This window comes from Mobula hypostoma, chromosome 7 (genome assembly GCF_963921235.1).
Source record: "Mobula hypostoma chromosome 7, sMobHyp1.1, whole genome shotgun sequence".
Lineage (NCBI taxonomy): Eukaryota > Metazoa > Chordata > Chondrichthyes > Myliobatiformes > Myliobatidae > Mobula > Mobula hypostoma.
In genome coordinates, this window is record NC_086103.1 from 50,816,452 (window position 1) to 50,839,190 (window position 22,739).

General features: G+C 40.4%; 1 protein-coding gene across 1 annotated transcript in view; it reads left to right on the forward strand.

Annotated features, from left to right (window-relative positions):
- Window positions 1-21,412, forward strand: part of sting1 (stimulator of interferon response cGAMP interactor 1) — a 36,571-nt gene extending 15,159 nt beyond the window's left edge. Inside the window, exons 4-7 of the mRNA XM_063052710.1 lie at window positions 645-753; window positions 3,382-3,611; window positions 4,709-4,895; window positions 20,758-21,412. Coding sequence (XP_062908780.1) covers window positions 645-753; window positions 3,382-3,611; window positions 4,709-4,895; window positions 20,758-20,984 — 753 coding nt within the window. The 3' untranslated portion in view covers window positions 20,985-21,412. The remainder of the gene's footprint in view (window positions 1-644; window positions 754-3,381; window positions 3,612-4,708; window positions 4,896-20,757) is intronic.
- The last annotated feature ends 1,327 nt before the right edge of the window (window positions 21,413-22,739 follow it).

Here is a 22,739-nt window from a genome sequence, read left to right on the forward strand (position 1 = left end):
TGCACATTGCATACTTAGATGGAGATGTATCATAAAGGTTTTTAGTCCTCATATATGTGAAGGATGTAAGAAATATAGTCAATTCAATTCAATTAAACAGTGAAAGTCCTTGACCAGAGTGTATGCGTCCAAAGGTGGGACAGTCTAGGACCAGCGGAAGCAGCTTCAGTATAGAGAAGCATCCTTTTGGAATGGAGATGAGGAGGAATTTCTTTAGCCAGAGAGTGGTGAATCTGTGGAATTCCTTACCACAGGCAACTATGGAGGCCAAGTCTTTATGTACATTATAATTAAAGCAGAGGCTGATAGATTCTTGATTGGTCAGGGCATGAAGGGGTACAGGGAGAAGGTAGGAAATTTGGGCTGAGAGGAAAGATGGATCAACCATGCTGGAATGACAGAGCAGACCCAATGGGCAAAAAAGGCCGAATTCTGCTCATATGTCTTATAGTCTTACGGTCTTAGTGGGAATTATTCACATTTAAAGAATTAATGTGCTATATTTGAAGGATTGGAGAGTTATTGCATCATTTTCTTTCAATTCTGTAATCACAAACTATAATGAGGTAAATTGCTGATGGAAAAACTAGTCATAAAAAACTATTTTTAACTGAAGTAATACATGTACAGATATCACCCTGCAGGAATACACAGCAGCTGAAATTTCAACCATATCTGAGAAGAATAAGCTTAATGTCGCTCATGGATTAGCTTGGTCTTATTACATTGGTTACTTGAAGTTAATTTTACCTTGTAAGTATTCAATAAACTTTTTTTTGTATTGAAACAGATGCTGCTGGTGGTGTTAAAATGTATTTATTAACCTATTGTTTTGTTGACCAAGCGACATCAAGACGCTCATTAATTACTCAAGTATCTACAGGAGTTGCTAATACAGTAATTGACAAACATGTTAATTATTATTGAGACATATCAATTATTTTCATATTGTTACATTAATTAAATCTACTGTTAGTATATAGCAGAGGGAGAACTCTTGATGTCTATTAAAGTATTAGAAGCGATGGCATTTTATGTTACACTAGATGCTACACTTTGGTGTCACCCTTCCGTAATATTTAGCACAACAATGGGCAATTTTTTTTCACAGCAGATGTTCTGTAGAATGAGAATCAAGATTTAATAATAAGTAATTTATTGATCCTGAGTGGGAAATTCTTTTATTACAGCAGCAACATTTAAAAACACACTTAGCAGTGTGCAGACTTAACTAATAATAAAGTACAGAACAATAATATACATAATAATTTATCAAAGTGCAATAATAATGTATGAAATAATAAAACAGAGACTATTGTACTATGTTCTGTGTTCTCCTGTTGCACAGAGATGAACTGTTGTATATGCTTAGAGCACATGTAAGTCTTTAAATATTAGCTCTTTTTGTCGCATGTAGATCGAAATGTACAATGAAATACGTTGTTTCTGCCAAATCAAATTGTGCTGGGTAGCCAGCAAGCGTTGCCACACTTCTAGTGCCAAAAGAGCAAGCCCACAACTCAGTACCCCTAACCATATCTTTTTGAAATATAGGAGGAAACCAAGAAGAAATCCATACTATCATGGGCAAAATGTACAAACAGACAGCGGTGGGAATTTAACCCCGATCCTGTTTCAAAGAAACATTTTCAGCAGGGGCCAAATATGATGCAAGAGTCAGTGACCAGATAAAGATAGGGAACAATGCAAGAGGTTCTTAACCTCTGCAGCCAATTTCTGCATCTGTTCCCGTGAGTTATCTTGGATTAGATAACATTTTGAATGCACTGCTAGGATTGACAAGGTTTACAACCCTGCACGTTTGATGCTCATAATAACAATCGTCTTTTCTTGTAAAACCATTTGAAATTGCTTACTGAAATTTTACCTTCATGTACTTCCCAACAAGTTAAAAGAGAAAGTAATGGAATCACCTATAAATTATTTGAAGTGAGAAACCAGATGAAGAGAAGGATGACTGCACTGGTTGACATAAAATGCAAGGAAATTTAGAAAGCATATTAGCTGGCTCCATGCTTTGATTTTAAAATATTAACTACTATACACAGGAAGGGTAAAGTGAGGCACTATTAAGCACAGGGAGGAGAAAGAACAAATTTATTGGTTTTGTGTTTACTGTAATTTAGGTGCAACAGGGATGTCTCAGTATTTACGAACTGTATTTCCAGTGCCGTGGTATGTACACTGTAAATTTACAGTATTCACACGTACCATTATCCCATTAATAGGAGCCAGGTACTGAATGAATCTCAGTCACCAGCAAAATATATATAATTACTATCTATTTTGCATCATAATATCCACAAAATACAGTACCAGCCAATTCAACAGAAAGCTTCTCAGTGATTTCCTCACTATATTGACTCTTGAACTTCTGCAGTTAAATTTGTCCCATTTGCTTTCTTTTCTGCTGCATATTTTACACGTTTTTGCCCTAATCTCTTCTGCCATTAAGTTATATTTTTGTGGTTATACTTTATACTTTTCAATTGCCACTTTATCTGTAGTTTCTCACATTATGTAAACCTTTTGTATCAGCAGGTTGGGCAGTGCCTTTTGGAAAGACATACAGAGTTAATGTTATGGGTCAAAAATATCCCTTTCCTCTATTGCGAGTATTGGGGTTTTGCTGTCTAACAGAATATGCAGTGTATGTGGGTGTTGGGTGGAGGGAATCAATGAATTTAAATGCAAATGGAGCCAGATGAGGCAGAATCTCAGTTTCACTCCTACGCTTAGCATTGCACTTAATTTTTCAAACCATTTTGGAATGGTGACATAGTTAGTAAAGCTGCCCCTTCACAGCTCCAGTGACCTGGGTTTAATCTTGATCTACGCTGGAGTATGGAATTTGCATATTCTTTCTGTGATCACATCATTCTTGGTGCTCTGGTTTCACCTGACATCCAAAACACAGGTTAATTGGCCATAACGCAAACACGAGGAATCTGCAGATGCTGGAAATCCAAGCAACACACACAAAATGCTGGTGGAATGCAGCAGGCTAGGCAGCATCTATAGGAAGAAGTACAGTCAGGACTAACTGAAAGAAGAGATAGAAGAAGGGTCTCGGCCCGAAATGTCGACTGTATTTCTTCCTATGGATGCTGCCTGGCCTGCTGCGTTCCACCAGCGTTTTGTGTGTGTTAATTGGCCATTGTAAATTGCTCATAATGACTGATAAGGCCTGGGAAATATAGGCAAAGTAACAATTGCAATAGTTACATGAAATGATGATTATAATGGCACTGATCTTGTGATTTCTGACTTTAGTATCACACATCTAATTTAACAATGTTTATTCGCGTGTTTGTTTTGGATTACTGGTTAATATAACATTCTCCTGTGTTCTATTTTCAGCCCTGGAAAATAGATTAAACAGTATCATTAAAAAAGTACCAGAGTTAAAAGGAACCAAGAAGTTGTACATCCTAATTCCATTCAGCTGTAAGGTTTATGATGAATTGGAAAAGAAGGACAATAGGATCAAGTTCCATCACAATCTACCAGAGGTCCGCCTTGATAGAGCAGGGATAAAAGAAAGAAGTTACACGAACAGCATTTATTCAGTTAATGATGAAAAGGGGAAGGTATGGGATGAATTTCTTAATAATTTTGAATCATATTTTGCAAGTGACTTTCATAAGGTATTCCATTAAACTCTATATCTGGTTTGACATGATCTGGAGAAAGACCTTGGCGCACCAGTCTCCTGGTCTTGGAACACACTCTGTTTTGCAGAAAAAGTTGGGGACAGTCTCCTGCTGGCTTCTGGCTAATCAGTGATGCCCAGCATATCACAGGCACTCTTACCTCTAATCTGTGCAGCTGCGCGGTAACTAAAATGCTCCCACGCACATAACCTTTGTTGCTGGGCAGCTGGAAACATGAACAGTTTTGTTGTACTTTACATTATTATACCCATCAATTAATAAATGAAATCGAAAGAATGTGATTTTTCAATTTTCTTTCTAAGTATTGATAGAATGCATATTACAAAAAAAATTATTTAAAATACCGCCCAGTTTTCAGGCCATGTAAAAATTTGCTTGCTCAGAGCAATAGTTGGTCCATCCTGCTGCAAAAAAAAACAATTAGAGGGAACTTTGACCGCAGGGCCCTTCAAATCACAAGTGATAGTTTCTAGTTTCAAAACTGCCACTGCAGGCATGGGGAACCCTGCTGCCACCAATTATCAAAGTTTATCATTTACACTGAATGTTCATGAATACCTCTGTGCACTCCTAAAAACTGAAAATGCCATTGAAAGTATTTAAACTATTCATTATTTAGAATTAAATTATTAAGTAACTTCAATTAAGTGAAATAATTTTTTAAAATTTTGATGGTCTTCTCCCAGCCCAAACTTGTCTTTGCTGTGTTGTATTGTTGTTTGCAGTTAACCGAAGGAGAAGGGAGGGCTTCAGCCTGAGCTCAGGAATTCTGAGTTCCTTATGTCCCAAGCTAATCTGAGCAGATCTGGTGGCTTTTAAATGAAAGATCGGAGTCACATTATTATTTTTTACTTATTGCATTCGTAAATAGCTTTAGGTGAATAAACAGATATACATCTGCTTAAATAATTTTATAAATCACCTATGTACTATGTTAACATTAAGCAATTTATTTACACTTTGCTCCTTCAGTTTTCCTGCAACATTAATGCTCCATCTTGCTCTGTCTTTAGTCTTATCACTGTATCCTTGAATATGCCACACCACTGCGATCCCTGTTTGAGATGTCCAATGATGCCACAGCAGCAGTAAGCAAGGAGCAACGTTTGGAGCAGGCCAAGCTGTTCTACGTCATCCTGAATGACATACTGAACAACTCTCTAGAATGTGCTGGACTCTTCAAACTAATTCCGTACGATGGTATGTTACCAATATTTTGTTTGTACCCCACGATTTCACAGTAACTAATGATCTGCCTCTCAGAAATACAAACTGCACCACAGATGGTATAATAATTAAAATTACTAGACAGATAATCTAGAAGCTGGGCTAACAACCTGGACACCTAAATTCACATCACACCATGGCCCTTAGCAGTGTGGAATATAAGGACTTTCAGTAAAATGACCTTCGAGGTTCATTTATTATCTAAGTATGCAACAGTGAAACTCTTCTTCTCCAGATAGCCCCAAAAGCAAGAAAGAAAAGAATGGCAGAACAATCACCCACCCCCAGATTCCTCCTCCCTGCACAAAAATAACAAAAACATAACAGGCATATCGACCCCCAAATCTGCCTCCCTGCACACACACAAAAAAAGAAACATTGGGTGAACAACACAGAATATAAAAATCTATAGGACTGAGAAAAGTCTATGGACCAAGTCCATACCCCAAACGTAGAAAGCCAGGTAACTTTCTCCAGGCACAGTGGCTGGCCTTTCCCTCTCTGGCAGTGAGCAATCCCCGTAGCAATCAAAAGGCAATCTCCCTTCTCCAGCAGCAGAGGAAATACCAGTCATCCTTAGCTAGCATGGTGTGTATGTGACCCCAGACCCAGAGCAATGCCCTCAGAATGGTACAACGAGCCATACAGCATGGAAACTGTCCTTTCGGCCCAACTTTTCCATGCCAACCATGGTACCCACCAAGTTAATTCTAGTTGTTGGCATTTGGCCCATATCTTTCTAAGCGCTTCCTATTCATGTACTTACTTAAGCATTCTTTGAATGTCGCTATTGCACCTGCCTCAGCCACTTCCTCTGGTAGCTCATTTCTCACATGCAGCACCCTCTGCATAAAGAAGCTGCTCTTTGGTACCCTGTAAACCTTTGCCCTCTCACCTTAAGTTTATGTCATCCAATTTATCCTGCAGTTTGTGAGAAAGAAGCTAAAACCAAACATATCAATATTAGAATTGAGTAAAGCTAACTACAGATGCATGAAAGAGGAGCTGTCCAAAACTGATTGGAAGGGAACATTAGTGGGGATTATGGTAGAGCAGCAATGGCAGGAGTTTCTGGGAGTAACTCTGAAGATGCAGGATCACTTCATCCCAAAGAGGATGAAGGGAGGAGAGGGAGCTGTGGCTGATATGGGAAGTCAAGGATAACATAAAAGCAAAAGAGAGAGCATAAAATATATGAAATATGAAATATAAAGATAAATTAGTTGATAAGGTAAGTAAAGAGTACAAGAGGGATAAGAATGGACATCAAACCATTGGAAAATGATGCTGGAGAAATAGTAATTAGGAACAATGAAATGGCGGTTGAATTGAATAACTTTTTTGTGTTAGTCTTCACTGTGGATGATACCAGCAGCATGCCAGAAATTCCACTATGAGGAGGCAGAAATGAGTGGAGCACTATTACTAAGGAGAATGTGTTTGGAAAGCTGAAAGGTCTGAAGATGGACAGATAACCAACCACCCTCTCCCCCCACAACCCGGTTCTGAAAGAGGTGGCTGAAGAGTTTGTGGGGGCATTTGTAGTTAACTCTCACGAATCATTGGAATATGGAATGGTGTCAACGGGCTGAAATATCACGAATGTCACTCCACTATTTAAGAAAGGAGATAAAAATTAAGAGACAAAAGGCTATACAGGTTTCCGCCGCCATCCGAAGGTAGAGCGTTCCTATGAAACGGTTCGTAAGCCGGAATGTCGTAAAGCAAAGAAGCAATTACCATTTATTTATATGGGAAAATTTTATGAGTGTTCACAGAACCAAAAATACCCTACCAAATCATGCCAAATAACACATAAAACCTAAAATAACAGTAACATATAGTAAAAGCAGGAATGATATGATAAATACACAGTTTATATAAAGTAGTAATACTTTTCCACAATCATTGCCTGAACTGTTCTCCGTAGCGAAAGTCTCACGCAAGCGCCGTTGGCAAAAACACGGCGCAAGTGCTCTCCAGTAACCTTTAAGCTATGAAGCTGCCAAATCATACCAAATAACATGTAAAAATACACAGCCAATAGAAAGTAGAAATAATGTATGTACAGTGTAGTATCACTTACCAGAATTGGGAAAGCGCGGAGCACACTGATGATACTGTGTTAGACTTGTCGGAGTTTGGGTGGTGCAGTGACCCCCACCCTCCAGGCCGCCGAGCGATACATTGCCGCGAAGCAGTACAGCGGTAGCCGGGACGCATCCAGCACATCTTTAAGAAAAAAGCCGAAATAAACATGCTAATTAATTAGGTGCCGCCTGGCACGTAATTGTCAGCCCAGATCAGTTGTCGATTGCGTCGCCTCTGATCTGGGCTGACAATTACGTGTCGGGCGGCACCTAATTAATTAGCATGTTTATTTCGGCTTTTTTCTTAAAGATGTGCAGTGTGCCTCCTGGCTACTGATACATTCTCCGCGAATCGGTATCTGTCCGCGGCCTGTGTGTTGGGGTGGTGGGACACTGGGGTGTCATCTTGTCATCTGTTTCCATTAGAGCAGGCAGCTCATCTTCTCCTATGACTGCCCGCCTCGATGTCGAAGGTCGAGGTTCATCATCTGCTGTGACTGATGTGGAAGGCTTGCTTGACTGCTGAGCCTCGCATATTTTTAGATCATACATTTCTTTGTAAGGACTGAAACCATCTTGCAAATATCCCCTAAACCGACGTACCCTTTCAAAATTAAAGTCGTGCTTTATCATTACTCATTCGGTTTCGATTGTTAACCTTTCCTCTTCCAACTGCATCAGTTCTTCATCTATCAGTTCTTGGTCATGGGATGCCAAAACCTCTTCAACATCATCTTCGTCAACTTCCACAAGCCAAACTCACTTAGTCCTTACTTCGTTCACCACGATTAAAATGCTTAACTATGTCTAGTTTTATGCTAAGTGTAACACCCTTACGAGCTCTTTCAGGCTTTTCCGATACCATAGAACTCATCTTGCAAACAGCTGCTCACAGACACATGTTTAAGCAATGCTGGCGAGAATGCAGTTCCGAATCCGGGGGGAAAGCGGCTGCTCGGGGCGTGTGCTGCCTTTTATCGCATGCTGATTTTTTTTGCGCGCTGCTTTTTTCGTAACAGTGAAAACACCTTCCATTAACGAAAACAGGGTGCTAATGTAGGTCTTTCGTAACAGTGAGGTTTCGTAAAGCGAACATTCGAAAAGCGGGGGACACCTGTAAATGATAGGCCAGTTCGCCTGACTTTATTAGTTTGCTAGATTTTAGAGTCCATTATTAAGGATAAGGTGTTGGGATGCTTGGAAGCACATGATAAAATAGGTGGAGGTCAGCATGGTTTCTTAAGGGAAGATCTTGGCTGAGATTTTGTGTGCCAAAGAGGCATTGAACTGTGCATGATTAGACACTTGACAAGACCTAATAAAAAGTTAGAGGAGCAGCTATTCTGGAAATGGCCATTGTGTGAGTGCGCCAATGTTAGGATGGACAATTGAAGATTTGGCTCATTGAGGCTTTAGTGAGAAAAGATGTAGGCCATGGTTAGATTCTTTTCATTATTTATTCTTTCTTATTGCTCATTTAGAGCAGTAGGGTTGGCAGGCACGATAGTGGAATGCTCCTCTTGCTGGATGTGGGAAGGCAGGGAGATCTCTAGTATCCCTGCCAATTACACCTGCAAGCAGTGCATCCACCTGCAGCTTCTAACAGACCGTGTTAAGGAGCTGAAGCTGGAACTGGATGAACTCCAGATCATTCGGGAGGCTGAGGGATTGATTGTCAAGACATATTCTCTCTCACTCTAGGCAATCCATTGAACCCATGAACACTACCTGAATACTTATTTTTCTTTTTGCACTACTTAATTGATTTAACTTTATAAATATATATACACATATACACACATAGTGCTTATAAAAAGTATTCACTCCCCTTAGAATTTTTCATGTTTTATTGTTTTACAACATTGAATCAGAGTGGATTTAATTTGCTTTCTTTTGACACTGATCAACAGAAAAAGACATTTGTGTTCAAGTGAAAAGGAGGTGAATTCTTTTTATAAGCATTGTATATACTTACTGAAATGAACTATTGCTATATAACAACAAATTTCATAACATATGCTTGTCATAGGAGGCAGTGAATTTAATTTGATTGAGTTTAATTTGTAATTTGATAGGGAGGAAGTAAAGTCTGACATAGTAGTATTTCAGTGGAGTAAAGGAAATTACAGTGTTATGAGAGAGTAGTTGGCCAAAGTAAATTGGAAGGAGGTGCTGGCAGGGGTGACAGCAGAGCAGCAACAGCTTCCATTTCTGGGAAACATGAGGAAGGTGCAGGATACTGTAGATGTGTTCGAAAAACAAAGAAATACTCAAATAGCAAAATAGTACAAGTGTGGCTGACAAAGGAAGTCAAAGCTAATGTAAAAGCAAAAGAGAGGGCATACAACAAAGCAAAAATTAGCGAGAAGTTAGAGGATTGGGAAACTTTTGAAAACCTACAGAGAGCAACTAAAAGAATCATTAGGAAGGAAATGATGAAATATGAAAGCAAGCTAGCAAATAATATCAAACTGAATAGAAAAAGCTTTTTAAAGTAGATCAAAAAGAAAAGAGAGATGAGAGTGGTTATAGGACCACTAGAAAATGAGGCCGGAGAAATAATAATGGGGGACAAGGAGATGGCAAATGAACTGAATGAGTATTTTGCATCAATCTTCACTGTGGAATACACTAGCAGTGTGCAGGTGTTGAAGGGTGTGAGGATAGAGAAGTGAGTGGAGTTACTTTTACGAGGGAGAAGGTGCTCAAAAAGCTGAAAGACCTAAGGGAGCATAAGTCACCCTGACCAGATGAACTGCACCCTAAAGTTCTGAAAGAGGTAGTGGTAGAAATTATGGAGGCATTAGTAATGATTTTTCAAGAATCATTGGACTTTGGCATGGTTCCAGAGCTCTGGAAAATTGCAAATTTCACTCCACTCCTTAAGAAAGGAGGGAGGCAGCGGAAAGGAAATTATAGACCAGTAAGTTGGAGTCAATTGTTAAGGAAGAGGTTATTGAGTACTTGGTGACACAGGACAAGATAGGACAGTAAAACTCCTTAAGGGAAGATCTAGCCTGACGAACCTGTTGGAATTCTTTGAGGAGATTACAAATAGGGTAGATAAAGGGGATGGAGTGGATGTTGTATATTTGAATTTTCAGAAGGCCTTTGACAAGGTACCATGCATACGGCTGCTTACCAAGTTAAGAGCCCATTGTATTACAGGAAAGCTGCTAGCATGGTTAGAGCAGGGATCCCCAACCTTTTTTGCACCGCGGACCGATTTGATATTGACAATATTCTTGCGGACTGGGGTGGGGGTGGGTGTTGAAGTAGGGTTAAACTCACCTCAACATGTCTTTTACAGTTAGGGTTGCCAACTTTCTCACTCCCAAATAAGGGACAAAAGTAGCAGTCAAATCCTGGGACACTTTACACCAGGAAAGACTAGCATGACCATGAAGCCTTGCACGGGCACCTGTGTGCACATGCGTGATGTGCGCATGCCCGTACGTGCCGATGTTTTCCCACAAATTGGTTTTGCCTTCATCTTCCCAACTATATGTACATTATTTCTATTTTATATAGGCTGTGTATTTATCATATCATTCCTGCTTTTACTATATGTTAGTGTTATTTATTTTCTGTTTTATGTGTTATTTGGTATGATTTGGTAGGTTAAATTTTGGATCTGGGAACGCTCAAAATTTTTCCCATATAAATTAATGGTAATTGCTTCTTCGCTTCACGCCATTTCGGCACGAAAGGTTTCATAGGAACGCTCTACCTTAGCGGGGGAAATATGGGACAAACCAATTTAGCCCAATATACGGGATGTCCTGGCAAATACGGGACAGTTGACAACCCTATGTTCAAGTTCAACAGTGTGTGACAGGGAATGAGGAAAGGTGCAGCTGACTCATATCGTTTCCTCACGGTCCGGTAGCACATGCTTTGCGGCCCGGTGGTTGGGGACCACTGGGTTAGAGCATTGGCCGATTGGTAGGAGGCAGTGAGTGGGAATACAAGGATCCTTTTCTGATTGGCTGTCAATGACAAATGGTGTTCTGCAGGGGTTAGTCTTGGGACCAATTCTTTTTATGTTGTCTATCAATGTTGTTGCCAAGTTAGCAGATATTACAAAGGTTGGTGGAGGGGCAGGTAGTGTTAAGGAAACAGGAAGGCTGCAGAAGGACGTAGACAGATTAGGAGAATGGCAAGGAAGTGGCAAATGAAATACAATGTAGGAAAATGCATGGTCATGCACTTCGGTAGAAGACATAAGTGTGCAGACTATTTTCTAAATAGGGAGAAAATCCAAAACTTTGAGATGCAAAGGGACTTGGGAGTCCTTGTGCAGAACACCCTAAAAGTTAACTTGCAGGTTGAGTCGGTGGTGAGGAAGGCAAATGCAATGTTAGCATTCATTTCAAGAGGTCTAGAATTTAAGAGCAGTGATGTGAGACTGGGGCTTTGTAAGGCACTGTTGAGGCCACACCTTGAGTATTATGAACAGTTTTGGGCTCCTTATCTAAGAAAAGATGTGCTGGAATTGGAGAGGGTTCTGAGGAGGTTCACAAGGATGATTCTGGGAATGAAAGGGTTATCATATGAGGAACGTTTGATGGCTCTGTGTCTACACTCGCTGGAGTTTAGAAGGATGTGGGGGATCTCATTGAAACCTTTCAAATGTTGAAAGGCCTAGATGAAGTAGATGTGGAAAAGATGTTTCCCATGGTGGGGCAGTCTAGGCCAAGAGGGCACAGCCTCAGGATAGAGGGGGCATCCATTTAAAATAGAAATGCAGAGAAATTTCATTCGCTTGAGGATGGTGAATTTGTGGAATTTGTTGCCACATACAGCTGTGGAGGCCAAGTTGTTGGGCATATTTAAGGCGGAGATTGATAGGGTCTAGATTGGCCATGGCATCAAAGGTTACAGGGAGAAGGCCAGGGAGTGGGGCTGAGGAGTGTAAAAGAAAACGATCACACATGATGGAATGGCAGAGCAGACTTGATGGGCTAAATGGCCTAATTCTGCTCCTATTTTTTATTGTCTTATTTTCTTATAATATTAAATCTGATTCTGATTCTGGTTCTATTGTTTAAGAGTAAGCCATTAAATTATAAACCTCTGAACCTGACCCAGTTATTGGAAGGTATTCTAAGGGTCCAGATATATAAGTAATTGGATAGACAGGGACTGATTAGGGTATTCAACGTGGCTTTGTGCATAGTTGGTCATGTCTAACTAATCTTATAGAGGAAATTACCAGGAGAGTTGATGAAGGCAAGGCAGTGGTTGTTGTTGACATAGAATTTAGCAAGGCCTTTGGCAAGGATGTTGGTCAAGAAGGTTCTGTTGCTTTACATTCAATATGAGGTAGTAAATTTATTAGACATTAGCTTAGTGGAAGAAGCCAGAGAGTGGTAGTGGATGGTTGTCTCTCTGACTTGAGACCTGTGATTGGTGCTGGGTCAGTTGTTGTTTGTCATCTATATCACTGATATGGATTATAATGTAGTAAAGTAGATCAGCAATTTTGCGGATGACACCGAATTTGGTGGTATAGTGGACAGCGAGGAAGACTATCAAAGATGCAGCAGAATCTGGACCAGCTGGAAAAATAGGCTGAAAATGGCAGATGGAATTTAATGCAGACAAGTGTGAGGTGTTGCACGTTGGGAGGACCAAACTGGTTAGGACTTACATGGTGAGTGGTAGGGCACTGAGGAGTGTGGTAGTATAGAGGGATCTGGGAATGCAAATCCATAATTCATTGAAAGCGGTATCACAGGTAGATAGAGTCATAGAGAAAGCTTTTGGCATATTGGCCTTCATAAATCATACTATTAAGTATACGAGTTGGAACGTTATGTTGAAATTGTATAAGGTATTGGTGAAGCCTAATTTGGAATATTATGAGCAGTTTTGGTCACCTAACTAAGGAAAAATGTAAATAATATTGAAGGAGTGCAGAGAATATTTATAAGGATGTTGCCGGGACTTGAGGACCTGAGTGATAAGGAAAGATTGAATAAGTTAGGACTTTATTCCCTAGAATGTAGAAAATTGAGGGGAGATTTGATAGATGGATACAAAATTATGAGGAGTACAGATAGGGTAAATGCAAGCAGGCTTTTTCCACTGCGGTTCTGTAAGACTAGAATGAGAAGGCATGGGTTAAGTGTGAAGGGTGAAATGATTAAGAGGAACATGAGGGGGAACCTCTTCACTCAGAGGGTGGTGAGAGTGTGGAATGAGCTGCTGGTGCAAGTGGTGGACGTGGGTTCAAATTCAACATTGAAGAAAGATTTGGACAGGTACATGGATAGGAGGGTATGGAGGGCTGTGGTCCAGGTGCAAGTCGATGGGACACAGCAGATTACTGTTCCAGCACAGACTAGATGGGACAGTAGGCCCTGTTTCAATGCTGTAGTGTTATGACTCAGAATTCATTGGAATTCTTTGAGGAAATATCACGCAGGATAGACAAAGGAAAGCAAATGGCTGTTGTTTATTTGGATTTTCAGAATGCTTTTGACAAGGTGCTGCACATGAAGCTGCTAAGCAAGAATGGAGCCCATGTTATTACAGGGAAGATACGAACATGGATAGAAGATTGGCTGACTGATAGAATGCAAAGAGGGCCTCTTTCTTGTTAGCTGCTGGTGACTAGTGGAGTTCTTCAGGAGTTGGCTTGGTTTTGCTACTTTTTTATCTTATTTGTTAGTGATCTGGATGATAAAATAGATGACTTTGTGGCCAGGTTTGCAGATACTGTATATGATAATTGCTTTTATTTTAAAAAGAATAAAAATATGAAGAGACCAACTGGTATCAACAAAGGCATCAAATTAAGATACAGAATTGTCACTCATAGACTCGTTGATTTTATAAAGCAGAAGAAGTGCTGTACCTGCCCATTCACTTCTTCCCTTATCTCCATTCGCGGCTCCAAAGAGTCATTCCTGATGAGGCAACACTTCACCTGTGAATCCACTGGGGCTATCTGCTGTATTGAGTTCTCCCAATGCAGCCTCCTCAACACTGGTGAGACCCGACTTAGACTGGGGAACTGCTTTGTCAAGCACCTTTGCTCCATATGGAACAAGCAAAATTTCGCACTGATGAACTATCTTAATTCCAATCCTTACTCCCTTTCTGACATGTCAGTTTATAGCATTCCTTATTACCAAGATGAGACCACCCTCAGGTCAGAGGAGCAACACCATATATCCTCCAAAGTGACGCGTGAACATCAGTTTCTCTAACTTCTGGTAGTTTTTACCACCACTTTCCCTCTTTCCTTTTCCCTCTTCCCTCTTCCTCCATTCCCCACTCTGGCTCCATTCTTACCTCTTCTGTTCTCCTTCCCTGTCTATCACCTCCCCCTGATAGCCATCCTTTCTCCCTTTCTCCCATGGTCCACTCTCCCCTTCTATCAGACTCCTCCTTCTTCAGCCCTTCATTTTTCTCACCTATCACCTCCCAGTTTCTCACCCCATCCACCTGGCTTTGCTTGTCTGCTTTGATCTTGTACTCTTTCCCTTTTCCCCCACCTTCTGATTCTGGCTTCTTTCCCCCCTTTCTTTCCAGTCCTGATGAAGGGACTCTGATTCTATACTCAGCAGCTATAAAAAGTAATCACCACCACCCCCTTCCCTTGGAAGTTTTCATGTTTTATTGTTTTACAACACTGAATCACAATGGATTTCATTTAGCTTTTTGACACTGATCAACGGAAACAGTCTCTTTTGTGTCATAGTGGAAACAGACCTCTCCCTAGTGATCTAAATTAATTACAAATATAAACCACAAGATAATTGATTGCATGAAGTCAGTGGTCCCCAACCACCAGACTGTGGACCGGTTCTGGGCCGCAAAGCATGTGCTACTGGGCCGCAAGGGAATGTTATGATTTGGCGATATGAAACGATATGAGTCAGCTGCACCTTTCCTCATTCCCTGTCATGCCCACTGTTGAACTTGAACTCACGCGAGGTCATTATGCACACGAGGTTATCAGTCGGTCATTAGCCTACAACTACTCGATGAGTAAAAAACAAACATCGTTTGAGAGTTTCTTTGGAAGAGGTGGTAGGGGACATAAAAGGCCTAATGAAGATGATATCGCAGAGACAGCTGAGGCCGAGACTGCAAAAAAAGAGAAAGCTTCCTTCAACAGAAAATACGACGAGTCGTACATAAAATATGGCTTTATTGCGATCGGTGACTCGCACACTCCAAGCCCCCTGTGTGTGATATGTGGAGACAAGCTGTCTAATGAGGCAATGAAGCCCTCGAAACTGCTTCAGCACCTTGAGTCCAAGCACCCTGCACTTAAAGACAAACCCATTGAGTTTCTTGAGTGGAAAAAACGTGAGCAAACTGCAGTGGCTAGCCGTATTGCTAAGGCTAAGAAGCCTTTCACTGTTGGTGAAGAATTGATTCTGCCTGCTGTCAAGGACCTGTGCCTTGAACTGTTGGGAGAAGCTGCAGCTAACAAGATGGCACAGGTTTCTCTTTCAGCTACCACAGATTCAAGGAGAATCGATGACGTAGTGGAGGACATCAAAGCACAACTGTTGGAACGGCTTAACGAGTCACCATGGTATGCTATCCAGGTCAACGAGTCCACCGATGTCGACAACAAGGCAGTACTGCTGGTTTATGTGCGATATATATTTCAAGATGATATGTTGTGTGCACTGCCGCTGCCAACTAACACAACTGGGGCAGAACTATTCAAGTCTTTGAATGACTACATGTCAGGCAAACTGGACTGGTCATTCTCTGTTCGAATATGCACAGACGGGCTGCAGCTATGACTGGACAGCTGTCTGGTTTCACTACCCGAGTCAAAGAGGTTGCTCCTGAATGCCAGTCTACACACTGTGTCACACACAGGGAAATGCTGGCTAGCCGAAAAATGTCACCTGATCTTAACAGTGTATTGAGTGACGTTGTTGAAGTTATCAATCACATCAAAGCATAAGCCCTTATGTCTGTATGAGCAGCTTTGCGAGGAAATGGATGCAGAGCACAAATGCCTTCTCTTACACACTGAAGTCAGGTGGCTATCAAGCGGGAGAGCCCTGGCCAAGTTTTTAGAGTTAAGAGAGCAGCTACAGAGATTTCTTTCAGGGAAAAAGTCACCACTGGCAGCACACTTCAGTGACGAGGAGTGGATAGCAAAACTCGCTTATCTGTGTGACATCTTCAACCTGCTCAATGAACTCAATTTGTCACTTCAGGGGAGAATGACAACTGTTTTCAAGTTGGCAGATAAAGTGACTGATTTCAAAGCCAAACTGGAACTGTGGGGACGGCAAGTGGCTAGGGGCATATATGACATGTTCCCAACATTAGCTGGGATTTTGGGATAAACTGAGGCTGCACCGTCCTTCTCACAGCTGGTGTGCGATCACCTATCTTCACTGTTGACAGAATTTGAGCGTTACTTCTCAACCGCAAATGACCCAAGACGTGCAAAGGAATGGGTCCATGACCCATTTGTGAATGTCCCCGGTGAATCATCCATGTCAGCGTGGGAAGAAGATCAACTTCTCAAGCTTGCAAATGACGGTGGGCTGAAAAGTATGTTTGACATAACATCTCTGCCGGCATTCTGGATCAAAGTCAAGGTTGAATATCCTGTGATAGCCACGAAAGCACTGAAATTGTTGCTTCCATTTCCAACATCAGTTCTCTGCGAAGTGGGGTTTTCTGCAATGAATGCAATGAAAACTAAATTGCGGAATAGACTGGACATAAGGAACCCCCTTCGAGTATCGCTGTCTCCCATCACCCTCAATGGGACCGTGTGGTTGCAGGGAAACAAGCCCAGGGCTCCCACTGATTCAGCGATATTGGTGTGTTGCAATGATTTTATATGTTCATATGAGGAAAATATGCGCTGTGTGTTTAATATCCAAACGTTACTTAAAATGTTATGAAGCTATTGACTTATAAGTGACTTATAATTGACTTCTCACTATATTCATGCGAGGAAAATATGCGTTGTGTGTTTAATATTAAGTTAGTTAGATAAACCCTTTTAGAAATGAAATTGAGTGCATTAGCCACTTAAAAGTGACTTATTGTTGACTTATCACCTATATTCAGGTCGTGATTAACACCCGCCCCCCCCCCCCGGCCGGTCTGCGGTGCAAAAAAGGTAGGAGACCCTTGGCATGAGTATTCAGCCCCCTTTAATATGACACACCAAATTATCACTGGTGTAGCCAATTGGTTTTAGAGGTCACATAGTTAAATGGAGATCTGTTTTAAGAGACCTGTGTACAGTCAAGGTGTTTCAATTGATTGTAGTAAAAATACACCTGTATCTGGAAGATCCAACTGCCGGTGAGTCAGTATCCTGGCAAAAGCTACACCATGAAGACAGAAAAACACTCCAAGCAACTCTGCAAAAGGAGTTATTGAAAAGCACAAGTCAGGAAATGGATACAAGAAAATTTGCAAGTCACTGAATATACCTTGGAGTACAGTTAAGTCAATCATCAAGAAATAGAAAGAATATGGCAGAGCTGTAAGTCTGCCCAGAGCAGGCCATTCTCAAAACCAGAGTGACAGTACAAGAAGGGGACTAGTGAGGGAGGCCGCCAAGAGACCTATGACAACTCTGGAGGAGTTACAAGCTCCAGTGGCTGAAATGGGACAGACAATGCGTACAACAACTGTTTCCCAGGTGCTTTACCAGTCTCAGCTTTATCGGGCAGTGGCAAAGAGAAAGCCACTATTGAGAAAAAGCTCACATGAAATTTTGGCTAGAGTTTGCTAGAAGGCATGTGGGAGACTCTGAAATCAGCTGGAAGAAGGTTTTATGGTTTGATGAAATCAAAATTGAGCTTTTTGCTATCAGACTAAATGCTATGTTTGGCATAAGCACACCATCCCTACCATGAATCATGGTGGTGGCTGCTTCATGCTATGGTGATGTTTCACTACAGCAGGCCCTGAAAGGCTTGTTAAGGTAGAGGGTAAAATTAATGCAGCAAAATACAGGGAAATCCTGAAGGAAAAGGTGATGCAGTCTGCAAGAGAACTGTGACTTGGGAGAAGATTTGTTTTCCAGCAAGACAATGACCCGAAGTATAATGCCAAAGCTACACAGAAATGGTTTAAAACAACAAAGTTAACGTCCTGGAGTGGCCAAGTCAGAGTCCAGACCTCAATCCAATTGGGAATTTTTGGCTGGACTTGAAAGGGCTGTAACTCATGATCCCCATGCAATACGACAGAGCTTGAGCTGTTTTGTAAAGAAGAATGGGGATAAATTGCAGTGTCCAGATGTGCAAAGCTGATAGAGACCTATCCACACGGACTCAAGGCTGTAATTGCAGAAAGGTGCATCTACTAAATACTGACTTGAAGGGGGCGAATACTTATGCAATCAATTATTTTGTGTTTTATGTTTGTAATTAATTTAGATCACTTAGAGTGGAGATCTTTTGGACACCTAAAGAATCTTTTTCTGTTGATCGGCATTAAAAAAAGCCAGGTTACATCCACTGTGATTCAGTGTTTGAAAAACAATAAAACGTGAAAACTTCCAAAGAGGGTGAATACTTTTCATAGGCACGGTATGCTTACTCTGCTCTCAGCTGCACTGAGACTGAGGCTGTGGGCCTGCTCCAGCTGCTCAGGGTTTCATGTCTGAGGACTCACTTTCCTTCTAAATGCCATTTGCTTACTTATATTGTTTGCACAATTTATTTATTTTCTTTCTCTGCACATTGGGTGTTGTTGGTCTTTCATTTAATGGGTTCTTTTGGGTTTTGTGTTTTGTAGCTGCCTATAAGGAGACAAATTTCAACGTTGCATAATGTATACATACTTTGATGATAAATGTACCTTGCACAGCAAGTTGGAAAGAGCAATGCCTGTACCTATAACATTGCGTTGACACAACCTGTCATTGTGCTGAGAGAAGGTTTTTGGAGCTGGGGAAAAGTGTGTGGGTGCGAATGTATGCATTCATGGCCAGTTTTTGTGCATGTGTGCGTGTGTCTACTTAGGAACCCATTGTGAGAATGTACAGTTATAGTACGACTAAGTGCATAGTCACGTACAAGTGTTTGCTAAGTCTGTGCAGCAGAGATTGGACTTGACCAATCAAGTCATTTGACCAAGTCCTTGCTCTGTCAGAATTCTGTGATAAATGGTATGCAACTGCCACCCTAGTTAAATAGATTGTGTATGGATATCTTCTATTCCTTGGAAATGAAAGTAGATCATTCTTAACTTTTAGAGATTGTCCAAGAAGAAGGCATGGTACTACTACATAAATATTGTGAATCAATCTAAGCTTAAGGTGAAGTCACTAATTACCATTAATGAATTCCATCTCCAGTTCCTGAACTTTGCTTGATTTTTCTAGTGACAGATTTTTAAAGCCTGAAAGTGTGGGTTTTTTTTCAGACAGGGTGAGCCTTTGAATTCTCCTACATTTAGCATACAAGCTATTAAATTAACTGCTGGTTAATCAGGAGTTGACTGTAATTGCTTCCTGCTGATTTGAAGTCAATACCCAGGATCCTCACTGTTTCCTGCTTATTTCCTCACTGGCTCAATAATTTGTCTTCAGTTCCGTGAGTGTTAGCTCACACACTGCTCAGAAGCAATTTACCAAATGCTTTTGGGAAGTCCACAAAAATAACATCCAGACATGTCCCCACCTCTTTTAGTCAGCTCTGCAAGAAATGTAAGGGGTGTGCCAGTAGTTATTTAACTTGTACAAACAAATACTGGTTTTCAAAATGCTCAAGGTATACAGTCATTCAGTCCATGATTAGTCTAACAATTTTCCCGCAATAGATGTTTGCAATCTGATCTATAATTCTTGGCATTTCCTTCCTTAGTTGAAACAGTGGAGGACTGTCTCTCATCTTGTGTAAGTGTTTCCACCTGCAAAGCTGCTGAGTGTGATAGATGATAACAGTGCAGTGTTTAAATCAGTCACTGTACCTCAATTAACAGAGGAACCAGCAAAGTATCTCCCTAATCAATGAGGAAGAAGGAAGGATGTATTTCCTTTAACAGAATAATTCAAAAACAGAAGAAATGTAGATCCAAGGTTGAACAATACCTGGATGTAACCTCCGGGTGCTGCAAAGTGGGATTAGGCTGTGTAGCTTTCCTTTTTCAATCATTTACGTGCGTTACAATTTATATATTGTAAATTTTCTATGAATATTATGAAAATGGCAAATAGTGAAAGTGCTGAGAAGGGGAAATATTAGCAGTTGTATTTAATATTAAATGCATACAGAAAGCAAAGAAAGAATGAATTGAATTGGTTTTAAAATCTGCCTAAAAGCATGAAGCCCATAGCAAAGAGAAGTGACATTTGTCTTTGTTTCTTTTTTAATATCTGATGAATTTCTTGGCCATTAACACTTATCACTATGGTGGGTGGGGGGGTACAATGGGTACATGCGTTTCTGGATACTAGCTTTATTTGTGTCTGCTTCTAATGCCCCTTGAATTTGTGCGTGCAGGGTCACATGACACCCAATGATGACCGAAACACCTCCCCTACTTTCCATCCCCTTCACCAGGTCATTCCCCTCAAGTCAGCAGATTCATCTGCAATGCAATTACTGAGATCATTGGTGTAAGTGCAAAGTGATTTGATGTAACCCATGGTTAGTAGTAATGCAAAATACTTGAAAGGATAGGTGTGTAACTTTGTGTAGAGTAAAAAATATCATTGGCCTACTGATATTTTGATTTATTTTGGATATTTCAGTTATGAGTGTACATGATTTGTATTCCAGATGATTTGGAGGATGGTAAAGAGAATGCTCATTTGTTATCTACAATGATTCTAAATGGTATGAAGCAGGAGAGAACAGAATACCCAATACCAGAGGAAAACACTTGGGATGAAACATCAAATGCTGGTTTTCAAAATGCTCAAGGTATACAGTCATTAATGATTAGTGAACAAACATTAATGATCAGTGAGACCAGTGATCCACAACCTTTACGAAGCCAATGTTAATAAATGTTGTACATTTTCTCTTTGCATGTTTTGTCATCATCATTGGTATTTCAGTTTAACAGGTGATCAAAAAGCAGTGGAAAAAACCTCATAGACTTCCATTCAAATCTTAAAGAATTGTGTATCTTCTTGTTAACCAAACGCAAATTAAAGAGTTCCAACCATGCTTCTTCATAACTTCCAGAAGCCTTATCTTATTGTTTATTTTATGAATAAAGTATGCTGTGGATGGTCAACTTATTGTGGCAAAGGTAGACGTTACATGATGTCATGAACTATAATAATAAAACTTTTCTGAAATTGTACAAGTCAGTGAAATTTCATGTTTAACCACTATCTTTAAATCATTGCTGTCTAATTATTTACTGGATTTTTTTTATTATCAACTTTATTATGTTCCAAAACTAAGGGTTGTAAATACAATGTAAACAATAATAAATCTAATGGGGTATTTGGGATTTCAGATAAATTCATTTATTTGGACTTGTAGAGTTTCTTGCCACAGGGTGGTTGAAGAGACTAATATTGCATGTGAGAGGAAACTACTTAACCACAAAAAGAAGAAAAAATAGAGGTTGTGATGATATTGTTACGTGAAGCAGGATATGCAGAGGTACATGTGAGGGAGAACTGATGGGCCGCATGACCTTTTTATGCTGTGATTTCTATGTAATGTATTATTGCTGCAAATTTCTATTTTTTTATATTCTTCTGCAATATATGGGCATCACTGGCATGATCACCATTTGTTGTCAATCTCTAATTGCTCCCAAGGTTTTAGTGTTACATTCTGTATACGGTGTTGTCAGACTGTAAGATTTTGAGCCAATTACAGTGAAGGCACAGCAGTGTATTTCTCAGCCAGGATTTAGAAGGGAATTTGCAGGTAGTGTTTCCAATTAATCCTGTTGTGAGCTGCCGAGGGCTTCTTGTAGATTGTTGTTGCAACGCTGCATCAGTAGTGGAGGGAATGAATGTTTAGGTTTGGATATCAAGCATTAAACAGGTGGCAAATATTAACCTGGATAATATTTAGCTTTTGAAATTTGTCTGAATTGCATTCATGCAGGGTAAAGGCGATACTTCAGTTTGTGGATGGTACGTTAATTTTGGGCTGTCAGAGCATATAGGACATCTACGCTTCAACCTAGTTTTGTTGTATATATGTGGTCTCTCCAACTAAACTTCTGGTCAACTATTATCCCCTGGGGTGCAAATGATGGGATTTTTGTATCTGTAATGTCATTCAACACTGAATATTGATAGTTGGACTTTTGCTGGAGGGAGTCATTGAGCCTTACAGCACAGAAGCAGACATTTCCGTATTGACCGTTTATAATCCATGTATACTAATCCTATGCACCAGTAATTGGTTAACAAAATAGTCATGGTCATAGTCATAGTCATACTTTATTGATCCTGGGGGAAATTGGTTTTCGTTACAGTTGCACCATAAATAATAAATAGTAATAAAACCATAAATAGTTAAATAGTAATATGTAAATTATGCCAGTAAATTATGAAGTAAGTCCAGGACCAGCCTATCGGCTCAGGGTGTCTGACCCTCCAAGGGAGGAGTTGTAAAGTTTGATGGCCACAGGCAGGAATGACTTCCTATGACGCTCTGTGCTGCATCTCGGAGGAATGAGTCTCTGGCTGAATGTACTCCTGTGCCCACCCAGTACATTATGTAGTGGATGGGAGACATTGACCAAGATGGCATGCAACTTAGACAGCATCCTCTTTTCAGACACC